Source organism: Centropristis striata, chromosome 16 (assembly GCF_030273125.1).
Source record: "Centropristis striata isolate RG_2023a ecotype Rhode Island chromosome 16, C.striata_1.0, whole genome shotgun sequence".
In the NCBI taxonomy this organism is placed as follows: domain Eukaryota; kingdom Metazoa; phylum Chordata; class Actinopteri; order Perciformes; family Serranidae; genus Centropristis; species Centropristis striata.
Genome location: NC_081532.1, coordinates 7496904 through 7524678, shown reverse-complemented (window position 1 = coordinate 7524678; position 27775 = coordinate 7496904). Strand labels below are relative to the sequence as shown.

At 40.3% G+C, this 27775-nt stretch overlaps 1 protein-coding gene across 1 annotated transcript in view; it reads left to right on the top strand.

The window, feature by feature from the left end:
* slc8a3 (solute carrier family 8 member 3) overlaps window positions 1-27775 on the top strand; it is a 133390-nt gene continuing 105615 nt past the window's right edge. The window contains exons 1-2 of the mRNA XM_059352957.1: window positions 1-755; window positions 8494-10361. Of these exons, the coding sequence (XP_059208940.1) occupies window positions 8581-10361 (1781 nt within the window). The 5' untranslated portion in view covers window positions 1-755; window positions 8494-8580. The remainder of the gene's footprint in view (window positions 756-8493; window positions 10362-27775) is intronic.

The following is a 27775-nucleotide window of genomic DNA, read 5'->3' as shown; positions in this document are numbered from 1 at the left end:
TAGGCCGAATATTAATAATTATTATCCGAGGGATGACAATTTCTAGATAGATCTCCAGCAAAGCTCCAGAAACTGAGTCAGCGCAGAGGAGGAGACGCACCGTGGTCATTCCGATGGTGCGCAAAGTCCAGCTGACAGGCTTTGGTAACTTGACTGCACAGCGGAGAGCTTTTCTAATGTAAGACAGTGTTTAATATTAATTTCAGCGTGCCGATTCGGTAGAGAAGAGAAGCCGGGGGAAGAGAGGAGCGACATCATAGATTTCCTGCAGCGGAGAGAGAGAGAGGGGGAGGAGGAGAGCGCTGATTCACGGCTTGCAGGAGGAGGGAGAGCCGTGCGGACGCTCTCACAAGATCCATCTCTAATCTTAAAATACCGACCCCCCTCCCTCCACACCTCCTCCTCCACCTCCTCCCTCGTCATTGACAGCTCTGCGACCCGGTCAATCCGTCAGACAGGGAGGATCTGGGGAGGAGGGCGCCAAGGCAAGGAGAGGACGAAAGGCGATCACCTCTGGCCGGTTTTTGATCCAATCGCCAATACAGCGAGCAGGCTGGGGGACCTGCCTCTCCGTACATGAGGACGACACAGTGGCTGGGCTTTTTTGCTCCGAGGAGCACGTTTGACTCAAGAGATCCAAACAGCGAGATTATACCGAGACTGTTGAGAGGGTGATCCGAACCAAACAATAATAAAGGGGGCGGACTGGAGCTATTTCGCAGTTTCTACATAAACTCCCCGGAATACAAATCCAGGTAATGAATAACGCATGATGCAAACTCAGTGATATGGAATAATCAGTGTGTTAATGCAACATCACCAGTGATAGATAAATGGATATGTGAGCGATCATAGTGGGCACATTAGATGAAATTTAACATCCGTGTCGATAAGTGATGTGATGTGGTCCGTCAGTCCGGAGCGCAGGTCTGAACCTGTCTATACTCCCATTGCTCCTCATCATCGTGCAGATATGATCCATTGCAACGGGCTGCAATGGATTCGTGATACCGTCTAATGGGTGTGCCATTAAAATAATTGGCGTCTGTCAACGCAAGTATCGGATACCGGTGCTTACAGCCTGGTGAGCCCATCCTGCTGCTGATTGGCTGAACACCTGGACCCCCAGTTTTAATATATGAATCTGTCGCTTTATGTTCTGGCATCTTCTGCACGGCCTGGCAATGTTTGGAGTTGGAGACAAGTGCTTGCAGAACATATAGGCTCCGTGCATGTTTCCACGTAGGCCTGTGTGCACCCTATAAGTTGTCGTGCGGGCCTATGGGTGCTCCAGCAGGGATTCCCCCCTCAGGTAGCACTGACATCGGTTTAGTGAGCGAAAACGGCCTTCCGATGATTAATCAGCAACAGCTGAGGCTCTCTGTGTGTCTGCTGAGTCCATGTTTACGCGCATCTCAAATAGCCTCCTTAAACAAGACCCTCTTCCCAAAATAGGGAAATAGATCTGTGAGCAGAGCAGCAACTGTCTCAGCCGTAATGCTGCCTGCATCAGTATAAAGATGCACCAAATCAAACATTAAAAATCTACTGTCTTAGAGGCGTTAGACTGATTATCACTGCAGCTATGTGAATTATTTTATTAATTTATCGGTTCATTAGTTGATCCATACAGTTTCAGAAAATCGTCCAAAATGACCAAAAAAAATATCACAACTTATAAATTTAGTTTAAATATAGGAAGAAAACAAGCTGGAACCAGATAACTTTTGGTACTTTCACTCTAAAAAAAAAAAATCCATTTTAAGTTTCTTTAGCATAAAAATTAGTATTGCAATACATCTGAACATATTTGTTTACTTGGTTATTTTTGTTGATTTGGACACATTTCATGATAAAAAAATACATTCAATTTAGCTTATATTAGCATGTTATGCTAGTAAAATGCATTTAAGCGGAAATGTAAAAGGAATTTAATCAGTTTGGATTTATGTGAGAGGTTACTTTCGCCCTCATGACTGTCTAAATGGTGTTTCAGACCTTCTACAACTAACATGACATGATAACATCAAACATGAACTTTTAAAAAACTTTTTTGACATTTCATTTTGAAATGTGTTATAATATAGCCTACTTGTATGTTCAATATGATAATATTTGCACAGTTCTAACATAAAATAAAACAGATTATTATCTTAAGGGAAATTTATTTGGCAGAGATTACTGGACAATAACATAAATAAACAATATGCATACATATTACGGTTAAAACAACAAAAACAAAAATGATAGTTTACTATTAAATGTAAAGACCTGAAAAAAACAAGGCCAACCCCATTTATTAATGTTTGTATTGGTCTGCTTTATAGGATGGGATATACAATTGTATTGATAAATTGTGGTATCAGTATTGACAGTTGAAATATATATATATATGTATATATATATATATATATATATATATATAATTTTGACAATTTTTCATAGCTGAAATAATAACTTTTCCCCTGAACTTTATAATAATAACACTGTGAGACATCCTCAAGTCGCTACATGTTATTGCATTATAAATATTGAGGCATTAAGTCAAAGATTATCTGACGTCTGACCTGGTAAATATCACTACATTTTCTAATGAAAGTGGCTAAAAGTTGTGTAAATGGAGTTTAAGTGGGTTCACCCTCAACTATTTGTGGTTGAAGAGGTCAGTGTTGGACTTAATTGGAATATGTCAGAGCTGAACTTCACCCTTAATTTAGATGATGTCAGTTGCAATGTTAAGTTTCTGTTTTTCTTCTAAGTTGGTTTTTAATACTTCCTGGTGGCAGCTGAACAGTGTTGATTAAACTGCAGCGCCGGTCCTCCCCTACATTCACAATTCAGAATACAATCCTTAAAACAGTAATTAGTATGCAAATTGTTTTGTGTAGCTCCTAATTTAGGGGTCACGGCTCTAATGTTGGTACACATAGAGAAATGGAATCGTTCCCTCTGCGTCAGCTGACGCCAACTAATATACTTAGTGTTGTGATAGGAAATCAATATTTAAAATACAAAATCCTTGTGAGGTCACACGGCTGAACTGTCCGTCTGAGAGCTTAAATGTCATCCTTTTAATGTTCTGTCTCTTAAATAAAGTTATCAATCAGTTAACTAACTAATCAAATCAATCAATCCATATTGGATATTTGACAATATTTCTTGCAATATGAAGATTTTGTTAAAGGGGCTTCTGTGGTTCTGGTTCTACCAGTCAGAGAAGGTCCAATTAGCAGGTGCATTGTGGAAATTGTAGGCTCCAGCATTTTCAGAACGTCTAGGTAATATTGCTGCGCTGATGTTCTCCTCGGATGATCTCATTTTCCAAGTTGAGAAGTTCTGACTTCGGTGTGTTCATGAACTTTAAGTCTTAATGTAAAAACAACACGGACACTGTAAAGAAGATGTGTTGTATTTTATTGCTCAGAGCGTTTGGGCAATGCATTTGTTTTCTAAAACTAAAACCTGTTATTAGGGTTAATTAGGGTTGGTTTGAGATAAATCCATTTTCAAATTAATCTAGGTCAGTCTATGTGGACAGCAACTAACGGTAACAACCTTGTACCACATTACAAATTACATGTCAGCAAAAAATAAATATTCAATATGTGAATGTTAACATCAACCCAACATTTACATTTTTTTCTGCCATGTTTCTGCTTAATGTGACGTCAACTCAGCACGTCATGTAGCAAAAGTTTACACCACCATCTTTTCCTAACCTTAACCAAGTGCTGTAAGTCCCCGCATTTGTAGTAAACATTTTACAGATACATGATTACAATTCATATTTTGCAACTTTGTAGATACTTTAACAACATCTCCTCATTATATTGATAAGAAAACATAATCTGCAAGGCATAATGTTTCTTTCAAAGCATGTTTTTGCAAATTAGTGTGATATTAATGTAATTTACAGGAGACGGTTCTTACAGAAGTGAAATAGTAAATAGCTTGAGAACTCCATTCAGGCCATGGTAGAAGTTGTAATAGTAGATTATTAGAAGTAGTAGTAATAATGCAGGTGGTAGTAGTTTGTAGCAGTATTGTTAGTGATAGTATAGGCAGTATAGTAATGGTTTAGGTAGTAATATTATAATATATGAGAACAGAAGTGTAGTAGTAGTACTATAACGCTTGTCGGGTAAGGAATTTATTTTTAAATGCATAAAAAGAATCAAATAAGATCCAAAATTACTGCTTGGAATAGTGCAAATATCTAATGTGTCCTTAGGGAGACCTGGGAATGAGCATAGTTTACAATTATTAAATAATCTTCACGCAGACTGAAATGTGTAAAGAGATGCAGAGAGACAGGACAACTGAGTCCTTGTGTCCAGTGTTACTGTCCGGTCTTTATGTCTTTAAGATCTTCTGTGTCACCCTGATAGTTTGCTCTTGGATTTATGGGTATTTGGCCTGTTTGTCATTTTGTTGCTCCTCTGTTGATCCAGAGTAGGTTGACTGAGCACATTAACTATTTTTCATCACTGCCCTCCTTCTATATTCTGATAACACACATCCACACATGGAGACATGAGAGTCTTCAGCATTAAAGCTACAGTTAAATAATGGACAAAATTTCAGATTATTTAAAACAAATGCGATGAATATTTTTTATATAAACAATGGCTGCTGGACTCACATGCAAGCGAGCTTGTTTGTAGTGAAAACAGACAGTTACAATTGTTTCAGTAGTCTGAATTTTTTTCTGTTCTGATTCGCTGCTCACAGTGCACATTGCATTGTTTTTGGCTGTAGTAGCTGCTTTAAGATAAGAAAAAACCCTCCAAAAACCAATCCATGGGTCCTGTATTCCCAGGGTCCAAGGGTCCTATTTCCCCCAGCTCTATATAGCACATAATGATGTTCCCCAGTTCTGTATTCACTTAATGTGACATAAGGATTCGATTTTGGGGACTATTATTGCACTGGCTCAGGTCTTATTCTACATAATAGTTACTTTTTTGTATTGAGAAAGACTCACCAAAAATTTAGCAGTAAAGGATAAAGAAACGCAAAAGATAAGAAAGGGAGAAAAATAATTATGTAACATTTTGGGGTTAGGAAATCAATAAGTTAGTAGTCGGCTTTGACCATTTCCATCAGGAAAGGCTCCAAAAACCAACTACTGCCATCTGCAAATAAGGTTAACTGGATAATATTTCTGAAATATTTTAACTTAAAAGAGGTCAAAATGAACTGAGTACAGTAAAGGGGTTAATGTGTTTTAACAGAATATTGAACTGGGGAACATAGATACAGTACACAGACTAGTTAGCCAGCTAGTTAGCCAATGGGTGAACAGTTTGAGCATCGAGCTGCTAAAGAGCCAGTTATTTTCCTCAGGAGTCGGTGGAGACTAAAATGGAGCTAAAACTAAAGTTAATGCTGGATTTGTATTCACTGGATGGACAGAAACACGACATCAAATGAGTGCTAACGTTGCTACATATCCATAATTATTTGTTCTTTAGCTGACTGGTCTAATAACAGTGACAAATAATGTAATTGTCGTAAGTATGAGTTGATTTTGATTTGACACATTGGATTTAGGATACGCTTACTCTTGTGTATCACCATACAATGAAATGACCAGTCATTTAATAATTTCCGCCTCTCTAACCTTTAAATTCTGGATGCTTCATCTGTTTCTGCCTCATTGCAGTTTGTGCCCATCCACCCCAGCTAGCCACCATGCAATAAAACAGACAGGGAGACTCTAGCAGGTCAGCAGTGCTGCTCTGATTTTAAAACAGGAGGATGCACTTCCTTTGGCCTCCCTGCTGTCACCGTTTAAATAAGTAATTTATAGTATATGTTGAGGTTTTATGGCTATAATTGGAATCATTGCATGCATTTTCCAAGAAGTTTACCATTGTAGGTGAGTTTCAGGCTGACACAAAAGCCCAAACAGCTGCAAAATCCATAGTTTTCACATTCAACTTTTCTCTCATTAAGTTTCAAGTTTGTCACTCAATTATTTCCTTGTTGTTTTTGTTTGTGCTCAGCGCCGCTGATTCTCACAGGGATTGCATAGCTGGCTCCTGTCCATATAAATGGCTCTGCTGATTCAGTTAAATTTAAGTTGCTTGTCTCCTGCTTCTGCTGCCGTTTGCTGTCATCCCCTTTTCTATCCTCCACATCAGCGTGCTGCTCTGCATTCAACATCTTTTTCTAGTATCTGAGGAGTTTCATTTCAAGCCGAGAGATCCTGTTTTTAAAAAAAAACTTTTATCGCCTTTTAAAAAAAGTACTTCTGCAAAGACATATCTCTCTGAATGTTATTAATCCCTTAAAAGACATCCTAATAATACTGATAGTGATGCAATTATTTGTATCTGTGAACCATTAAATTGGAAATAGGGGGAATAATTTATTCCAAAATATATTAATTGGTTCTGCTAAAGCCTGATTTGCACACAAGGCGTTGATAGAAACTTTGCCAGTTTGTTTTTTGCAGACAGTAGGTGTGACGCTGCTCAGGTTCCAGAGACAATATTTGGCTTTTAAATTGGTGTGAGTGCTTCAAATATGCCAGCTCCAGTTTGACTATCCACACCTCCATTGAAAAATTTGTCAGTTATCCAAACTGGCCAGTAGTCCGTCTGGATGATGGATATCATTTCCAAAAATATCACCTGGAAGCTGAAGTGGTTGGAGTTATTTTAAAAGTCTTCAGATCCAGTGTACTCCACAAGACTTAAATCAAATAAGAAATCTGCATTACACAGCATAACACATGCCTTTTAATGGATGCTTTTACCCAAAGTGCTTTAAAGTGCCATGAGTGCGTACTGTACACATTTTAGTGCGGGCGGCCCCAGAGGTAATCAAGCCTTTAACTTAGGAATAAGAACACAAGAATGCACTTTTAAAAAAACTACATTTAGCTCAACAAAAGCAAAGGGAAACAAGTGTGACAGTAATAAAAAATTTGAATCCTTCGGTGAATTTGGGACAGAAAGATTAACTTACATAGTCTGGATCTCTCTGAAGAGATACTTCAAATTCAGACTAAAGTGTCTGTGTGTCTCAGGGGCCCTAAGGTGTGGTGGAGGCTACAGAGGGGCCCCGCCCATCCTCCTGAACCACCGAATAATCCCAGGTACCACTGAGAGTTACGCCTTTATAATAAATCCCCTGTGTTATCTCCTAAAGCGGCTCACATCTTCTAACTTTGTGGTGGTTAACTGTTCTCCGTGCTCCCGGTGCCTCTGGCCTCAGCTGTTAGCATCAAAAGAATTGTCAAGTCCTATCTCATAAGAGCTGAAGAGGTGCGTAAGATGCTTAGCCTGAGCTTTTATGAATTCGGACAATGTCGGCATTGTTATTGTAATGCTGCTCTCTCTTGCAGAAGTGGTAAGTGTGCATTTAGAGCTCAGTATATAATGAATTTGGACGGGACATCTGTACCCTTTGTTTCAGTTTGCCTCTTGACGGTCTCTTGCCTCCCCTCTGCTGTTTTTTTTGCCAATGCGACATTTTGGACAGTGCTTAGTTTGGCAACATTGCACGCCTGCTGAGCGAGCTGTTTGGTTCAGAGCTGTGTATTACCCCTGAGATCTCAGACAATCACACTCAAATCCACATTATTGGGTGCACGTATCCACATCTAAACTGAAAAAAACCCCTTTATGATTAGAAATGAAGCCACAGGCTATGATTTTATTAAACTAATGTTATCTACATAGTTCACATAGTGGTGTACAGACCTGAAAATCTCATGAATTTCTAAGCATGGGGACGGATTTTCCAGCCCGCCTCTCATAGATAACATAAAGGGCTCATGACTATGCTGTTTGTAAAGGAGGCAGAAAGTCATTGAAGGATATAGTGGGATCATTTGAATATTTGCACTCATATGAAATAAGGAAATTATATTCTTGCTTGAGATACAGCGTGTGTTTCTCCATGTGAAATGCAGACTATGGTTGCAGCGATATATCTATTTTCAAGGTGTGTGTGTGTGTGTGTCTGTGTGTGTGTGTGTGTGTGTGTGTGTGTGTGTGTGTGTGGTGTGTGTGTGTGTGTGTGTGTGTGTGTGTGTCTTTTTGTTCAAATGGGAGATGTGAAGAAGGAAGACTTATGACACATACTTCTATAAAAGTACAGCACATTTAAACTAAACTAAATTAGATAAGTACTGTCATGAAACACGTCAAAGGCAGTGTTAATATTGACTTTTCTTTCTAAATGTATAAACATTGGAATTTTATGGGTTGAAAACACTCCCTCTACTTTTTTAAAGCCCTGAACCATGTGACTGGTTGTTTCGAAAAAAAAAAAAAAAAAAAAAAAGTTTTAAAAAATGCTTAATTGTTATTAATTATAATAAAAACTGTGAAATAGCATGATATTTTTTGAGGCGTCTCATACTGTGAATATCTAATACCATTGCAAAAAGCAAAGCTACATCATGCAGTTGTTTTACCACTGTTTTCGCTGTCTGAAACCATCTATATAATCTCTGTTGTTTCTGTCTGTTGTGTTCAGGTGGTGGGTGGAGAAATAGCACAGCCCAGTGCTGGATCCCAGGGGGACTGTCAGTGTGGTAAGGACCCTTGAGACGAAGGAGGGTGCATGGAGGGTTCAAGGCCTGTAAAGCCAGGGTCGTCAGCCTGCCTCTGGTTGGGGCTGGTCTCTGTGGCTGTAGCCTTCCTCTCTACAGAGGCCCGGACCACTCCGAGCCCTCTCGTAACCCCCAGTAATGCAACCTGTGGGGGAAACTCCAAGTGTAATCCTGGGATCATCCTGCCCATCTGGTATCCCGAGGATCCCTCAATGGGGGACAAGATCGCACGTGTCATTGTGTATTTCGTGGCCATGATCTACATGTTTCTCGGAGTGTCCATCATTGCTGACCGATTCATGGCAGCCATTGAGGTCATCACCTCCCAGGAGAGGGAACTTGTCATCAAGAGGCCCAATGGGGAAACGACCACCACCACGATCCGGGTGTGGAATGAAACGGTCTCGAACCTCACTCTCATGGCCTTGGGCTCGTCCGCCCCTGAGATTATGCTCACTGTTATTGAGATCTGTGGACATGGGTTTAAATCTGGTGAGCTGGGGCCCAGCACAATTGTCGGCAGTGCAGCCTTCAATATGTTTGTCATCATTGGCCTCTGTGTGTCTGTCATTCCCCAAGGAGAGGTACGCAAGGTCAAACACCTCAGAGTGTTCTTTGTCACTGCAGGCTGGAGCATCTTTGCTTACATCTGGCTCTACATGATTCTGGCGGTGTTTTCCCCAAACGAAGTCCAGGTCTGGGAGGGTCTCCTCACACTGGCCTTCTTCCCCATATGCGTACTCCTTGCGTGGGTTGCAGACAGAAGACTGCTCTTCTACAAGTTCATGCACAAGAAGTATCGCACTGACAAACACAGGGGTGTCATCATTGAGTCGGAGGCCGAGCGCGCCAAGGGGATTGAGATGGACGGCAAGATGGTCAACTCTCACTTCATGGACGGAGGCGCAGCAAGCAATCTTATCGGTCTGATCGAGAGCAAAGAGGTAGACGAGTCCAGGCGCGACATGATCCGCATCCTGAAAGATCTGAAGCAGAAGCACCCCGAGAAGGAGTTGGATCAGCTGGTCGAGATGGCCAACTACTACGCTCTCTCGCACCAACAAAAGAGCCGTGCCTTCTACCGCATCCAAGCCACACGCATGATGACAGGCGCCGGAAATATCCTGAAGAAACACGTGGCAGAGCAGGCGAAGAAGAGCGTCAGTATTCAAGAGGTGCACGTGGAGGAGCCAGAGGAGTATGTGTCTCGAATCATCTTTGAGCCAGCCGTCTACCAGTGCCTCGAGAACTGTGGCGCCGCCATTCTGACCATCACCAGAAAGGGCGGCGACATAAACAAGACGATCTACGTGGATTATAAGACGGAGGATGGCTCTGCCAACGCCGGCGCCGACTATGAGTTCTCAGAGGGTACAGTAGTGTTCAAACCAGGCGAGATGATCAAGGAAATAAACATTGGCATCATAGACGACGACATCTTTGAAGAGGACGAGCACTTTTTTGTGCGGCTCAACAATCTGCGCGTCCTGGAGACGGAGGACGAGGTGCTGTCCCCCAACAGTCTGCCGTACCCGAAGGCTATGCTCGGCATCCCCGCCGTGGCCACTGTGACCATTCTGGACGACGATCATTCGGGCATCTTCACCTTCGAGAGCAGCTCAGTGCATGTCAGCGAGAGCATGGGTATTATGGAAGTGAAAGTGATAAGGACTTCTGGAGCAAGGGGGACGGTCATTGTGCCTTATCGCACCGTGGAGGGCCTTGCCAAAGGAGGAGGGGAGGACTTTGAAGACACCTACGGAGAGCTCGAGTTCAAGAACGACGAGACCTGGTAAGACAGCAACTCTTTTTTTTTTTCTTCTCATGATTGTGCGGCCGTTGCCTTTCCAAATGTGTTGTTGAAGATTTAATGTTTGCGTTTTTTAATCAACCAAGGTTATTGAAAATTAAAGAGTCGTAAATAAGTGTTTTTTCTTCGTGTTCTTGTTTTTGCATCTCTTTGATTTGTGTTTTGTTTCTGAATTGGGGTTTGATGGAATGAACCTGTCAGGAAACAATAGCTTCAGTATATAAGATATGATAGCTAGCTTCAAAGCTGTTCAGCAGTCTGCCAGACATGCTTCCCATTCTTCGTTTGATACAAAGATGTTGTCGTCTTGACATCATTTAATTTTGAACATACTTTGGTTACCCATTCATGTGCTGTTTGCACTCATCACTCTGTGAATTTTAAAGGCTTTTTTCTTTCTACATGGTTAGACAGCGCAACGTCTCATCTGAGCGTGCACTCTATATCCCCTTGTTTTCCTGTCAAGAGATTTTGCTCTCATCAGAGCGCTTTGGTAGCAATTCTGTGTGTGTCGCATGCAATAGGGATTCAACTTTGGGATTCGTCACACAACTGTGGAAACAGGAAGTCCTTAAGTAACCCCCCCCCCCCCCCCCCCCCCTTCTCTAATCCCTGCTGCTTTTGTTTCTTCGAACTCTGGATTTTTTTGGTCTTTTCTTTTTGTATTCTGTCTGTTATGTCTGCTTCAATTAAAAGAAAACAGTATGGAAGAATAGGAAGAGAGTAACAAAGATAGGCAACAACAAAGGTCAAAGGCCGGGCTCAGGCCCATGTAATATTGAGTACATGGCAGTCTGTGTGATGATGAGTGACAAGACTGGAGGATTGGCTCCTTCTGGGGGCAGCAAAGCTAAAAAAAAGAAATCTTGCAATTTGGTAGTAAGCGTCTATGAGTAATCGGGATGTTTTATGTAAATTGCGTATGTGCTGCCTTGTCAGCGGTACCATCTGTGTACAAGACAGCACACAGGCTTACAACAGAGTGGGCATATTTGACAATGTTGCAATAACCGCAACATACTCTACTGTAGTACAAATCACACCGGAGCCGTATTGTGTGTTGTATAATAGTACAGCCTTTTGTCCTGAGCATGTAAGTAAGGCAGTGCTCTGAGATGCTGGCATGCGTACAGAAATGCGCCTGAGAAATATTGATTTGTTTATTTCACAGCTTGCATCCGCTTGCATCTCACACATCGGACTGCAGGCTCTGAATCAAAGTGACATGCCTCTGTGACATCCCTCTTCCCCCACCAATCAGGACACTCTCAGCATGCTGTTGCTCACTGGCAGGGTCTGTGCTCCAGGGTGTGGGTTCCTGAGGGCTGAGGCAGCCCAGGAGACCGGCGGCGGGGGGAATGAGTGTCGGGGTGATCAGCATGCTCTTGGGGCCCGCTGAGCTCTCAGGGTTTTGCTTGATTTATGTGAGAGACGCTTTATGGGCCAGGCCTGAAGGCTGCCGGGGGAGTAGAGGGGAGAGATGTGGAGAAAGACTATTATTATGAGACTGCGGTGATGTTGTTGGCATTGTGAGGGAATGCTGGTCTATCGATCTGTTCATTGTGTTGCGCATCGTGCTGCGAGTTAGATGTTCTTACAGTGCAGCAATGCTCCGTAGTGAGAGTGCACAACTAGACTCTCTGTGAACTCATGAATGCTCGTAGTGATCTGGGACACTGGGACATACGGTCAAATAATTATCGCTTCAAACATCTTAATATGAAAGTACTTGTGTTTAAATGATCTCGGAGAATAACCTGACTTTATTTCCAAATAATATTTCAATTATTCTCATATATTCATATTAGGGATGCACCGATAAGACTTTTTCAGTCAGATACGGACACCAGCGCTCTGATACCAGTGTTTAATTAATTATCCATATGCCTCATTGTGTGGAAGTGACTCAGTCCATTCTGTTATATGTAAGGCAACTTAAACATTGCTTTTATAACTTTGTAAAACTAAATGAAACAATATAAATATCCTGAATTCAAGTAATTACACTGAAAGTGGAAACCTTTTTTTAATACAGCAACAAATTGGTCAAAACTTAAAAAGGAATTAAAATCCCATTATGTAATGTTTATAGTATATAAACATTTTTAATTGAATAGATCAGCCCCACTGTCACAAATACCCGATCCAGCTATCAGTATCAACCCGATATCAGTATCAGTGCATCACTAAGCATGTCGGTTCCCTCATCCTACATTTTATGATTTTTTAAAGAAGAACCACATGTTCACATCTCACCACTTCGGCATTTGAAAAAGTATTCTTATTTTCTTTCTTGCCAAGAGTTAGGAGAGAAGATTGATACCACTCTCGTGCCTGTACGTGGGCAAACCATGTAGCTGGAACCAGCAGCCAGTTAGCTTAGCTTAGCATAAAACATGGATACATGGGGGAACATGTCTGCCTCTACTCACACATTGTCCTTTTTACACTTTACTTTTTGAACAGATTAAACAATCTAGATATAAATCCATAATCTGAGTTTTGTTACCATTCGAAAAAGCCTGACTAGCTCTTTTTGTCTCTTTTCCACCCTGATGCTAAGCTAAGCTAACCTGAAGTTTCATATATTTGGCGTACAGACATAAGAGTGGTAGCAATGTTATCATCGAACTCTCAGCATGAAAGCAAACAAGTGTATTTCCCAAACTGTCGAACATCATTGATGTCCTAGTCGATAAACACAACTCCATTATGCATTCAGGACATGAAGATTTATTATTTAATTGTAACATTGCATGTAGATTAATTATTGGGTTGAAGAGATTGAGGTTAAAGGTCAGGCCAAAGGTCTTAATGTCTGACATTTGACCGCTTTAGAAAGAATTAAAATCACACTGTTGCTTTTAAATCAGTTGCAAATGTAAACTGTGACATTTTTAGTGAAATTGCAAAGAAAATAACAATATGATAACTGAATAATAAGTGTCAAAATAATCGCCCATGGCATAAATGTCAAGAAAACGGCCTTGTTGACATATGTGCGCACTGAGTACAAACTAACGAGATGTGACTTTAACTGCAGAGGGACAGCACAAGACATATTGTGGATATTAAGCTAAACTCACACAGTCAGTCAGAGCTGATTAATGTACTCACTATAGAATAATGATACATTTCTCAAAACATACAGGACATTATTCAGTTAAGCAGTTAAAACAATGAAAATTGTTCATATGCATGAACACGCTCGAGTATTAATACGAACCCCCCCTTCAGAGACTTCTGGATCTTTTGTAGAAATGGCAGACTGCTGTTACAGAACTCCCAACAAATCTCCAGAAATTTCCATAATTACACTCGGATAGTTATGAATTAGATTCTGTGTGCATCCATAAAAAAGACAAAGAGGAGCAGTGGAAGTGACAGCTTCATCCAGAAGCATACTAGAAGATTCATGAGAACATTTCCATACACAAAACAAAGGGGATGAATGTGTAGAATATTCACTAAAAGGCATAATTACAATGATGTTTCTTCTGCTGCCTTGAAAGCTCTCCTCAGGGTCGTTTTCACACGAGCGACATGAAAAAAAACAGAATTTATTTGCCTGCATTTCCTTCACATTCATATTCCATCTGAAATTGACAATGGAAATGTTATGTTTATTTCCATTTTACATAAATGTTGAAATGACAGAAGGATTCCCTCTTTGGCACATAGTTAAACCAGTTTTCCGTCTTGCTGCTAATTTAGTGTTAATTGTGACGACTAAATGAGGACAGAGCGGCTCCCCGGCTAAAGGGCAAGGGCTTTTTTTGATGTCCTTTAGGACAATTAGACCACATAATGCTCCGGCACTCATGCTCTCCTTTTCTCTCTCCCCCTGTTTTACGAGGCATTGACTCTCAATCTCTTTTGACACACTTTGGGCCCATTGTTATCAACCAGAGTGGAAATTTATTACAGTCCTAATCTGGAGCTCTGGAATACATCACTCCAATTCTTAGCCAGACAATAGTCCTCAGCACGAAGGATGAACTTTAATAGTTTCTTGGTGGCAGTGCCTCCGCTCCGAGCTGACGGATACGAACCTCATCTAGTCACCTTCTTAAATGTACACTTAATGGCTGTCAGAGCTATAAAGTGACTCACAAGTTAAATATTGCTTCTTAATAGGTCATGTAAAGCTAACAGAGACATTATCTGGGGTTAGTGACTTCAAGCCTTTTCATCTTGTGACCTTTAAAGACCATATAGACCTCTCAGGTCATCTGGGTCAGGTACAGTGGTTGAAAAAGTGTTTAGGTCCCTTCCTTAAGTAAAAGTACTAATACCACACTGCAGAATTACTCCAAGTAAAAGTCCTGCATTCAAAACTTACTTCAGTAAAACTACAAAAGTATGTGTGTATGCTTTAAGGTATAAGTATGCATCATTCATTTTAAGTTTATTATGTTTTTTTATGTTAAATTTTGACCTGAAAAGTAACTAAAGCTGTCAGCTAGATGTAGTGGAGTAAAAAGTTCAATATTTGCCTCTAAAATGTAGTGAAATAGAAGAATAAAGTTACATGAAATGGAAAAACCCAAGTACAAGCACTTCAAATGAATTGTACTAAGTACAGTACTTGAGTAAATGTACTTAGTTACATTCCACCACTGGTCTACTTTCTGTCCCCAGAGTCAAAACTCAACATGGAGAAGCAGCGTTAAGTTTTAATGCACCAAATATCTGGAACAAACTCCCGGAAAACTGCAGTTCTGATGCAACTCTCAGTATTTTTAAATCAGGGTTGAAGAATCATATAATCATTCATTTTTTACGCTGTACCTCTAAGTCTTATTTTTAATTCCTTTATAACTCTATTTTAGCTTGTTTTTGTTAGATTCTCTTGGCTCTTAAATTACTGTTTTTAATTGTGTGGAAAAATGGGAAATATAAAGCACCTTGAATTTTGTGTCAGCTGATATTGACCCATCACAGACGTATTGGTATTGATATATATGTTATCCTATATGAACAGATGAAAACTTTTTTTTCAGAACATATAAAGCTGAAAACAATGCTAGAAATGGTGTTAGCTATTTATTCTTTATTTAAAGAATTTTTAATATTTTTACTTTTATTTATTATTTATTTTCTCTGTTAATTTCAATGTTTGACAATGTAATACAATATATAGTAATGTTAAAATGTAAGTTATAAGTAATTTTTTAAAGAAAGCAGCCTTTTAAGTACATTTGCATTGTCATATGGGCGCAAAATTGGTGCAATATCCACACAGAAAAGTTCTATTTTGATTCCAGCATTTTGCCCTCTAAAACTGGATCGGTCAAGTTCAACTTTTTCCACTATTTTCTAACATTTTATAGACAAAACAATTAAGCAAAAAAGTAATCGTAGGATTTATCAGTGGCTACATTAATCTTTAGTCACAGCCCTGAACAGCACTTCTTAAATCAACCTTTTTAATCCTCTTGTGACCCCTCAGAGTCGACACCCCCATAAACAGCCTTTAAGGGGGTCCCGACCCCCACATTAGTCACCACTGGTATCTAGGCGATTTTGCTTCTGAGAATGTTAAATGGCTTGAGGTTAGGGGCTTCAGTTTCCTTTGACCGAGAGAAGATAACACAGCTGCTAGGTGGAGAAGCTCTATCCCCAGAGACACCCATGTTTAACTAGGCGCTGATGGATTCATAAACAAATGAGTGGTGTGCAGCGGACAGACCAGAATCAGCCAAAGTAATTGCCACTGTGGTCACGCTGTATGAGCATGACTCTCCTGTGCTTGTAAACCTGCCTTATATTTTTTTATAAATAGCATCATGCAGGGGGGTTGCATTATGTTCATGTTATTGGATGCATGGATTTGTCCTCTCCCCATATCTTCCCCGCCTCCTCCAGCTCCTGCAGCACCCTCACCCAACCTTTTTCCTTAATATCTCTTGAATGTGTAGTTGTCACCCCTCTGGGCATCATGACTGACAGAACACATGTCCACGCTGATCCTCATCCTGCTGACCACTCAGCTTTTCCCCCTGCCAGCACTTTTCCAGACATCCTGGAATAGACCCACAAGGTTTACCTTACCACCCTGCAGCCAGGCCTCTCACACAGCCAGGATCAGCTCAGCTCAGCTAATCATATTCAGTGCTGTACTTCTGTTGTTTTATTCATACGAGCCTCTTACTTTCTGTTCTCTCAATAATTGGAATGTGTCTTTGTATTTTTACAGTGCCTCAGGGTGCAATCACACTTTGTTTTCTTTGGTAATGTGGTGAAGTTTGTTTTGTAGTATTTTTGTATTTGCTTCATTACAGTTTACGTCAGGTTAGAATTGAACTAGGGCTTGTAAACAAAAGGCACACTGACTCACATGTGGCTTTTGGACAGTTTTGGTTTTGTGATGTTATCAGGTCTGAGACTGGCAGGAAAGGGACCAAAACAAATCTCATTCCAATTGTTGTAACTTCCATTTAAGAAAGTGTTTTGCTGTTTTCCAAAAGTTTTTGTCCAGTAAATTGTCTGTCCTTGACGATACTGACTTATAAAGTGTGTTGCTAGAGAGGTGTTTTCACGTTCCTCAACTCCTTCAGTACAAGAATGTGATATTCCAAAATGTGAGGAAGATGAAGTTTGATGTCTGTGCACTTTTCTGAAATCTTAGATCCAACCATACGCCTGGCACGCTAGATAAGCTAACAAATGACACAAAGATGCCAAATTTTCTTACCATTTTCAAACTTCATCTGCTAATTGCCAATTTTGATGCTCAACAGACTCTCATCAGGTGGCTCGAACATTAATAGATGAATCTCTCCAAAGTTCCCTTTAACATATAAAATAGACCAGAAGCCGACAGGTCCACAGCAGTCTCCAAACTGCTAGCCACTGCTCTTTCACCGGTCAACCTAGCATGAGCAGCGGTGGTGGACGTGGTAGAGCCCAGATTCACAATTTCAAAAAAGGGACAAAGTGTAGATGAGCGTCCAACCCATCGGCAAAGATTTAAATTTTTATGTGGGAAAACTGTGTGTTTGGAGGACTTGTAAAGCATGATGTATTGATTTGGTGACTTGCAAATGTTAAAAAAAACTTGCAGGCTTCTTTGTTAAACCCAAGAAACATTTAGTTTACAACTGAATGTTTAAATTTAGACACATAACCACTCAACCTCTAGTGGCGCATGGAGCTAAATGCTACATGCTGACAATGACCATGCTAACCTGTTGGTGTTTAGCAGGTATATGGTACTATGTTTACCATGTTAGCTTAGCGTGTTAGCATGCTAACATTTGCTAATTAGCACAAACGTAGGGTTTTTTTTTAAGTACAGCTGAGGATGGTGGGAATATCATTCGTTTTGCTGGTATTTGGTCACAACTTTACTGGACAAAGTTAAATTATGACCTGATGATGTCATTTGATGTAAAGTTAAAGGATTACCACTGTTAGTAAGACATGTTTCACTGCACAAAAGACCATTTTAAACCTGCTGCTAGCACTAGGTGGAAAGTCACCAGAGTCTCCATTATTCGTCCTCGGGGCACCGTGTATATCGGTACTAAATTTCTTATAGTTGTTGATATTTTTAGGTCTGGACCAAAGCAGTCAAACAACACTGCTATCCATCGAGTCGCACTGCTAGCGTTGCTAAAGTCAAGCCCTCTGTGGTGCAGTGAATGCATTCTTAGTAGGAATTACTGGCTGTAAAATGGCATGAAATTGTTTTCTGTACCACTAACACCTTTCCTTCTGCTGCTATCCTCTCAGATCAGTTTGTTAACACACACACATAAAGACAGAGGTCCTTACACAGCCACAGACGTACAGTACTGGAAGATTCATGGGAACATTTCTTATCTTCGCAAACTTATTGTAGCTTTTGCACTTTGGCTCCTGCTTACAAATATTGTACAGAACACACACACACACACACACACACACACACACACACACGCACACACACTCTAACTCGCGCACAGGTTGAGTGGCAATAAATATGCTGGCCCTGCGTTTGTTCCTCCCAGTTGGGGGAATGCAATTAAGTTAAAGCTTATTTATAACACGATTCAGTGCAGGGCGTGTCGCCAGCTCCGAGCCTCCCCCTGAGTGTTTGTGTGTAAATCTGACTGAGGATCATATATTCAGGCTCCCCAAACTTTTGACAGTCTCTCTGGCCTAATAGAGTTAGAATGAAGGTAAATGCATCAGTTTGAACTGTTTGACTGTCAAAGCGTTTAGCTACAGTGTTTTAACAAATCAACACTGCACTGTTTTATAAATCTGTTTTATCCTAAAAAAAGATGAATGAATCCTGTAAGTACACAGTGATTGATAGTGTGAACTTTAAATAACTTTGTTTGTGAAGTCAGAGTTCTTTTATGGAGAATTTGAATGTTTCATTTTTGGAATCCCAAAATATATATGCATCAGCATTTAAAGCATCCAAAATAAAATGTTTAAATAGTTAAGCCATATACTTATGTATAGTATGTTTATTTGCCTTAAAGCAACCCATTGTTGTTGTTCCTATAAGCTCATTATGATATAGAGCTGAACATGGAGGGGTGGTGTGGTGGATCAAATCAAAGCACTCATGTTGGATTGTTGTATAATTAAAAGGTCAATTCACCTTTTAATTACCCCTGGTGGTATCCAGGCATCCTTTTAAAGCGGTACACATTGTATTCTGTGCTTTCTGTATGTTGTAACAGGTACATTGTTTCTGGGGGGGAAATAGTTGTTTTTAGTCTCTCTAGCACCATGGCTTTGGGGATGGCCAGATGTTGATTCACCACTTTGGTCTATACTGAAATAGCTCAACAAATTTTCATCAAGATTTCTTCATTTTCTAGATTAATGTCCCCAGACTTTTTGATCCTGACATTTCCTGTAGGGCCACCATGAAGTTGACATTTGTGGTTTTGAAAGAAATGTCTCAACACATATTGTATGGAAATAACTTTGGTAAACCCAGATTTGGTGATCTGACTTTTCCCCTCTCGCCACCATCATGAAAATATGAATTTGTCGATTTTTTGTTTAATAGCTAACATGTTTACATTTACATCCTCTTATTCACTCACATTTTAAATTAATTTTCAGTGCATTGTTCTAAGATGAGCACATATATCTTGGAAACCGATATCTTGTAACCTGGGCAAATTAAATCCCTCCATGCTGGCGAGGAGGCATACATTTTTTTCTTTTTTTTCGTCTGTACATACGAATGTCCAGCCTCACAAATGCGATATCACAATTTCCAAGATTTTAAGATCCACTTAGACTCACAGATGAACTGATTTGATTTTGGTGGTCAAAGGTTAAGGTCCATAACTCCAGAATAACTACACTTATTTTGACAGAATTTCACACAAAAGTCTGATGGGATAAAATGATGAAGTGATGACATTTTTTATCCAAAAGGTCAAAGGTCAACACTTTTCTACCCATTAAAAATACCATAACTCAGGAACTGAAGAGGATATTGTGTCCATATTTCACACTTTGTCAGATACTGAATTGGTGACACTAATCTTGGGTGCCCACCTTGAAACTGTGGTGATTGTGTCGATCTTCTATGCTGTAGGGTTAAAGGTATGTGTGAAGCATCCATGTTTTAGAATTTTTAGAATTTCTTCTTTGCAGAAACATTTATATTTAAAGCATTGTGTGTTGTCATGGCTAGATATAGAATGAGTCTGGACAGACATTAATGTAAACAATTTGACTGGTTGGCATACAGTACAACCACAAGACAGTTTTTCTAATTACTTTTTGTAATTAGGATAACTGACCCTTTAAACTGTATTCAGCAACATTTGCCTTATTTTCTTAATTTGGCATCCTGCTGGTTAATTATAATCCTGAAGCTCTCCTGCAAAACACAAACAAAAAACCCAGATCTTCCCAAATAACAAGTCGTATTCAACACTAAAACATCCGTGCTGCAAAGGGAGCTGCTCACAGCAGATGTGATCATCCGCAGCCTGAAACCTGAGTACACTGTGGTATTAGATGTGTTTCTTTAATTAGTGTGAGCTAGTTTGTGAGTAGACAGCTCAACTACTCTGATGCTGCCTTCAGTCATATCAGATGTGCTGTAAATAGGAACTGCCTGCTGGGAAAAACTTTTCATGTCGGCCTCCTGGAGGTGACAAGTAGGATATGTGGGAACTTTTTATTGGCTGTGGTATCTCCAGCTTGACGGCACAAATTGTGGAAGTGTGTCAACAAAAAGAGAAAAGCAAGAAAAGCCTGCGTTTGGAGGCTGCACATTTTTTACACAAAGCTTGTATTACAAACTGGAGGTGTAGTGTTTGAAGGACATGGGTGTTTACCAGGCAGCAGATGCTTTCGAGTTGTATTATGAGAAATGTAGAATCTATCATTTTAAAACAAAATATTCAACCTAAACGACAGAATAGGTCAATACCATCCATAACGACCGCGTTCTATAAATAGCGAACATGTCATTATGCATATACGTTAGGGCTGGCCGATATATTGATAGAAAAAATATATCGATATATTTTTAAATGTAATATGGAATTAGACCATATTGCATATATCGAAATCATTAAAAAAAAATCTTTCTTTATGTATAAATGCTGCTAAGGATGCTAGGGTCTGTCATATTTAGTTCTTTTGTAATGTTCAGCATTCTTTTCTCATATAAATATATTTATTTAAAAAAAAAGATTGGCCTATTTTATTTCATGGGTTATTTTTATTTAAGATATTCATTTTTAATTAAATGTATTGTAATGTATTAAATGTGCACTTTATGGAGCTTTTATTTAAAAAAGAGGTAATCCTGTTATACGGTATCTATGTTCACTTAAATAAACAGTTTCAATAAAACAACTTGTGACATGTCATATTTGGCTTTGACTGAACCTTTGCTCTCACTTTGCGATAAAAATATCAGGATATATATCGTATATCGATATTCAGCCTAAATATATATCGGGATACGACTTTTGGTCCATATCGCCCAGCCCTAATATACGTACGGTTCACGGTTCTGAATAAAAGACTGCAGTTTAGTTGAATTTAGGCTATAAAACCCCTGACCTGGTTTAGGGCAAAAAAAAAACCTATGCTATATAAAACAGCTTAAAAAGTAAATAAATGTACGTAAATGCTGGAAGTGAAGTAGTTATGAGGGCGACGTGACAACCAGAAGTGACAAAGTTATGTTAAAGCATGATGCACGTAAACGTGAGGCACAGAAGTGATATGGACTCAGCAAGACGCCCAACTCTTCTTTTGTCCTCTTCATCTTCTAACTGCTTGTTTTATCTGATCCAAAAGTCCAAAACCTATATATAACTTTGATTCATTGTTGCATTTCAATCAATACGTTTCAGCTGGAATTTATTTTGTGTTTCTGCCTAAAGATGGTCTAAAGAACCCATTCACTATCAAAAAAGTTGTTGATTATTCCTCTCTAAATTGACTAATCAATGAATCCACTAACTGTCTCAATTCTCATCAGGTTGGTGCTCTCTCTTGCTAAATTTAATGGCATAAGATCTGTGTCTCCACACAACAGTTCATTCTGTCTATATGTCACTTTGCACTTGAAAGAGAGATGAAGAGTGGTGCGTTCAATACAAGTCGCTGCTCTCATTTCATTCCCTGCCTGCCAGGGTGACAGTCTGGGGTGCCAGTGGGGGTGCCCTTCCTGCCCCTGCACCTACATCCAGCATCTGCATACTTTGATAAAGGTCAGTCCCGCTCCACAGCACCTTCCTCCATGTACAGTGCAGCAGCATTAAGACGAGGAATTGATCCAGCTCACAGCGAGAGGGGCTAAGGTTGCACAGAGCTGCGTGGCGAGCGGGATTTTAGCAAAAGGCTGCAGGAGATGAGAGAAGCTGTCGGCTTTTAAGCTTTTTTTTTCAACCTGCAGTTGTCTTATTTTTCATGCCTGAAACAGTAATAGAAAAGCATATGAGAGTGTGTAGCTTGTTTGCAAATTTTCAAATGTAGAATGTGATTAGAGTGTGTGAATTCGGCTCACGGCATTTGACGTCTGACCAATATACAAAATGCTTCACTGAGCAACCCTGAAGGCGGATGAGAGTCAGTCAAGCTGAATGAATGAATTCCAATGAGGGTCTTTTTTTCTCTTTTTTAAATGAAAGTCTGCCCACTTTTTCTATAAAATGCTAATCTGTGTCATCTGTTTTTCTTATGGAGGTGGTGTCTTCTGTGCCGAGCGCTCATTGCTCAGGCTTTACTTCCCAGAGATCTCCTGTCACTCAAACAGTATGGATCACACTGTGAGAAAAAACAAAACAATCTACAACAGTTTGAATGAATGCTTATTGTGCAGCTCATTTATCAAGTATCAATTTAAATGCTGGCAGGTTCCAGCTTCTCAAGTGTGATGATTTACTGCCTCTCTTGCCTATTTTATGTCATTTTAAACTGAATATCTGGGGTTTTGGGGCATTGGTTGGACAAAACAAAACATTTGAAGTCGAGCTGAAAGATGTATCATAATTGTTATTTATATTGGTGATACATTTTAACTGTTCTAGTCATTTTTTTCGGTAAAGTGCTAAAAAAAAAAACCTGGTTCCAGGTTCACAAAAATTAAGATTTCCTTCTTTTTCATGGACATAAATGTTCACCCTTGAGAACTTATAATGGACATTTTTTACTTTTTCCTTGTAAATCAAACAAAGATAGTAAGAACAGTCAAGTGATTGGTTAATCAAGCTCATTCAGCTAATTCAGCTCCAGATTAATCATTACTGACAGTGATTGTTAGTTGAGGCCTTAATTTGTTACCTTGGCCTCTGAGAAACATTCCTTCGACATTTTATTTGCAATTTGTCATTAAAACAATGAGTTATAGTTTTGCAAGATGGTCAATTGACGTTATTTATTATTTATTTAATTGTTTATTCCTTTATAAGACTACCAGCAAAGAGAAGTTTTTAGAGGCAGAAGTCGAATCGTAACTTTTATCCATCTTCTAGATAGAAAATACTTTGTGGTCTGTTTTTTGCAGTCCTGTCTCATCCATCACTGTTCTCATCTGGTCCAGTCAGTCAGTCAGTCAGATAGTCAGTCAGTCGGTCGGTGACACGCATTAGTGCTGTGAACCCTGGAGAGAGCCTCAGCTGACACCCTCCTCTGTTTGCCCTTTGACTCTGGACAAGTGACGTCCTGTCATGAGTTGGTGCATCGGTGCAGTTTGAGGGAAGCTCAACATTCAGGCCTGGAAAGTGACACTGTGTGTGATTTGTGGACTTGACAAAAGTCTTCAGAGTTTTCAGGTCAAAGAAAGAGAGTCAGTGGCTCCTCGCTTTGTTCAGCTGTAAATCACAAGGGGGGCTTGTACCACTTGAAGTTTTTTTTTCTCCAGTCTTTGATTATGAGCCTCCTCTCTCCACAGCCCTCCATCTCTGCAGTGCAAAACACCCTGAACTGATACTCGCTGTGATCTCACTCCAGTTTTACTCTGTACACTCTCCACAGTCCCAGGGCTACTCCTATCCTCCTCTCCTCCTCTCTCTCTCTATTTCTCTCTCTTTCTCTCTCTCTCTTTCTCTCTCTCTCTCTCTCCGTGTGTCAGGCCGGACCAGCATGCTCTGCGGGCAGCTCAGGGGACCTCCTTTAGGGGGGAACTCGCTTCTCCATATTATTCACAGGGTGCTGCAGCAGAAAATGCGCCAGAATGCATCAGTAGTTCCTCTTTACCCTTCTCTATCCTCTTCCTGCATCCCCCCCCAACACACACACACACACACACACACCACACACTTCATCCCTTTTTCCCATACCTCCTCCACCTCCACCTCCTCCTTTGTTTCTCATCATTTTCCTGTTGGGGCAGCAGCTCCGTGGTGCAAAAGGCAGGCATGGATCTCAACATTCATGTATCAGCTGTTTTTAAAAAATCGCTTGAATTGTGTTTCAAAGCGAAATTAACTCGCCTCTCGCTTTGCAGGAAGACTTTTACAGAGCCAGCAGGATTTCTGAGATGATTTTACTTTTATTTGCAATGTGGTTTCTATATTTAGATGGGATGTCTGCTTCAGATACCCTTATCATGGATTCTTTGTGTTTGCTGAGCAACATCCACCCTCCTAGAAGCTGGTTGCTGATTAACGCCGTTTGTGACGCTTCGGTGAGTTTGTGAGATGCTGCGTCTTAAAGAGAGCGAAGGCAGCACATACATAGTTGAATCTCAGTGCAGAAAGCCAGAGAGGGATGCAATCTCTAATTTGCATCCCTCAACTTCTTCCTCTCCTCCGTCTGTCTCCACTTTGCTTCCCCCGAAGAAACTCCGATCCCTGAGGCACAAGCTTGCCAAACTCTCTCCCCCGTAGCTCGAGGACAGAGTTGAAGACGGGCTGCCTGCTCAACACACATCGAATGCTTCTGTGTTTGTGTGTGTGTGTTATTTCTCCATGATGCATCTGTGCCAGTGGGAGAAAAAGGTTCACTCAGGAGAGGAAATGGATCTTTTGTGTTCCTCCTAATCCTCCCTGTTGATACTCGAGTGGCAGACTTATTAGGCGACTTATGCTCTGCAGCAGGGGGAGAGTCTCTCTCAGGGCTTTCCATGCTCTCCTGGATGATCATATTTACATCAAACTGAAAACGGTAGGCGCATAAGGAGGGGTCCTCTTTATGCAGAGTGCACCACATCCCTTAAGAGGTTGAAAAATGATTGTGGTAATAGCGCAGCAATCCCTCCCATTTACGCTCACAACAGGGCGAGTGCTGTCTGATAACTCGAAGCCCCGAGGATTTTGGCAGACGGCACAATACAAATCACGGCGGGAGAAGTTGAGCTCATGGCGTCCTGACAGGAAGACGTAAGCAGAGGCTGCAGGGTGGCATAAACAAGCCGAGGTTAAAGGTTAGCTCTGCAGACCAGGAGGAGACGACGCCCGAATCCAGGCGACTATTCTTGTCCTGGCCCCCTTAACTTTCATCAATGTATTTATTTAGATTTCTATTCTTGTCCTCGTTGGGTTTTGATGTCTCTTTCTTTCTCTCTTGAGACGAGATGCTTTTTGAAAATTCCCTCTGGGTTTCTTGTCTCACCTGTGGAGTTTATATTTATGTTCCGCTCTTGTTTTTAGCCTTTGTTCAGAAAATCTCAACTCAGACAATCTTCGCCCTCAGAAGTTATATCTGCCTCACCTGCCCCAGGTGTTAGACATCTCCGTTTTTGTGTGTGAGGGTTTGAAGGTTTTGGTTTTTTTTCAGAGCAGGGTCGTCGGGTCCACATTCTACAGCGCTCGAATCTTCAATGTATATCTGGAGAGATAAAATGTCTGTTTGTTCCCCGTGTGTTGTGCTTCTTGTTGACTTCTGATGTTTTTGTCAGTTGTTTACCACACTTCTTCTTTTATTCTATTAAAAGTCTCAAACTAAACTCTCTCTGTGTTATTTCGGTTTATCTATGGAGTCTTATTTATGTATTTTCTTCTATTTTTTTTTAATTAAAAAAAAGAATCCCTTTAAATTCTTTTTGGTATTTTTGTTTCTATTTGTCCATTTACCCCCAAAGAAAACTACCAAAAAGAGCACATGGTCATAATTTAGTCTCAAAATACTTATTTTCTAAAGTAAAGTAAAGTAAAGTAAAGTAAAGTAAAGTAAAGTAAAGTAAGTAACAATTTTTTTTCAATCTTTAGACAAAAAGGATTATGGCAAACATACTTGATAAATACTTGATTTTTTAAGTATTTTCCTAACTTTTTGCAAACTGTTTGGCAGGAAAATAAGACTTTTACCGCGCTTATCAATATTTGTAGAATAACTATATGTCAGCTGACTTTGTGTAACTGAAGCAGTTAAGCAGGAATTCATAAAAATGAACTCAAAAAAGAATTATCACCCGGCTCTGCAGGTCTCGTCAGCTCCACAGAGCGTTTTAGCATCATTTAGCTCATTGTTTTGTTTTTTTCCAGCCTGCTGCTATATGTTCTGTTTCACTCACGCTGTTTCATCAGAGTAATTTAATTTTTCAGTGAAAAATCTCAATGAACACTACCTTTCCAGCAACAAATAGCAGACAGACAAAGATAGCGACTGGCTGGTGGCGCATTTAGAGATGGTGGAGACCAAAACAGAGCCAAAAGGACAGTGAATATTTAACTCAACTCCATTGACTGGCACCAAATAGGATCATGGTGCCTTTTAACTGCTGTATGTGCAACTGTTTGCTACCATGGGGTGTTAATGTCTCAAAGTTGTGTTTACAGCTTGTCGGTCTGCCTCCAAGTGGCAAAAAAGTAAGCTATGGCAGATATGGACTCAAGAAGCCTTCAGTGCTAAATTGTCAAATCAGTCCCTGCGGTTTGGCTGGTCCCTGTGTGTGACATCAGATGTTAATAAATGTCAGACAACAGATTCTGGTACATTTATTGCACACTGTCAATGCAGCGGTTTGGATCTGGACCCATGTTAGGTGTTAGCCAACCTTGGCCCACATGTATGTGGGAAGGCCAGATGTGCTAGAGGCTTGGTAATGGAGGTGGAGGGTGGGTAGGAGGGGCATGGAGGGTCAGTTTGGCAAACAAATGTGCCCATGCTGCCCCTCTGGGGTCCTGGAGATGGGTAGAGCTGTCATGTCGAGGGAGCTGGCGAAAGATGAAGAGGTTACGCTGCTTGGATCACAGCTCTGCCAAGGCCTCCGGGACCTCTTTCTCTTTACAACACTCAACCTAATCTCCTCCACTATCGCCCCTTTCATTTCCCTCTCCTTTTCTTCTTTTCATGTTCTTCTGTCTCTTATCGTGTCGGGGGCCCTTGTTCCTGGCTCGCTTTCGCTCTTTTCCCCCCTCCCCGCATTTTTTCTCTTGGTTTTATCTCTCCCAGCCTATTTTCAAGCAACCTTTCTTGGACTTTTTTTTTTTTAACCATCTTTCTTTTTTCTCTCCATCCTCCTCCACTTTATCTCAGTCTTAATTTCATTTCATTTGAATCGTTCTAATTCCATTTCGTTTCTTCTCACCCTGCCACTGTTACTATTTATTATTTAAACCCTCAGCAGGGCCTCCGTATGTGCTTTCCCCTCTTTATAGATGTTGGCCTACTTCTGTCTCAACCTGTGATTGTGATTTGGATTGAGAACTCCGAACCGACGTCCCTCAGAGTGTCAGAGTAGCAGGGCTGAGGCGTCAAACTTGTTCAAACTGGTTATGTACATGTAACAGAATGCATTAAATCATGACTATAGTAACATGCATATTCTGCTTCGTATTGGATGAATAGAACTTTTAGCTCTTGATGCATTTTGAAGTATTTGCAGTTTCAGCTGTAGGGATGAATTGAATTTTCTTTTCAGAATAATCTGTGTTTATATTTTTTTTTTTAACTTTGTTTATCTTTAGAAATACCAGACAAAAAAAGCATTTGTTTCCAAAGCCCAAGACATCTTAAAATTACTT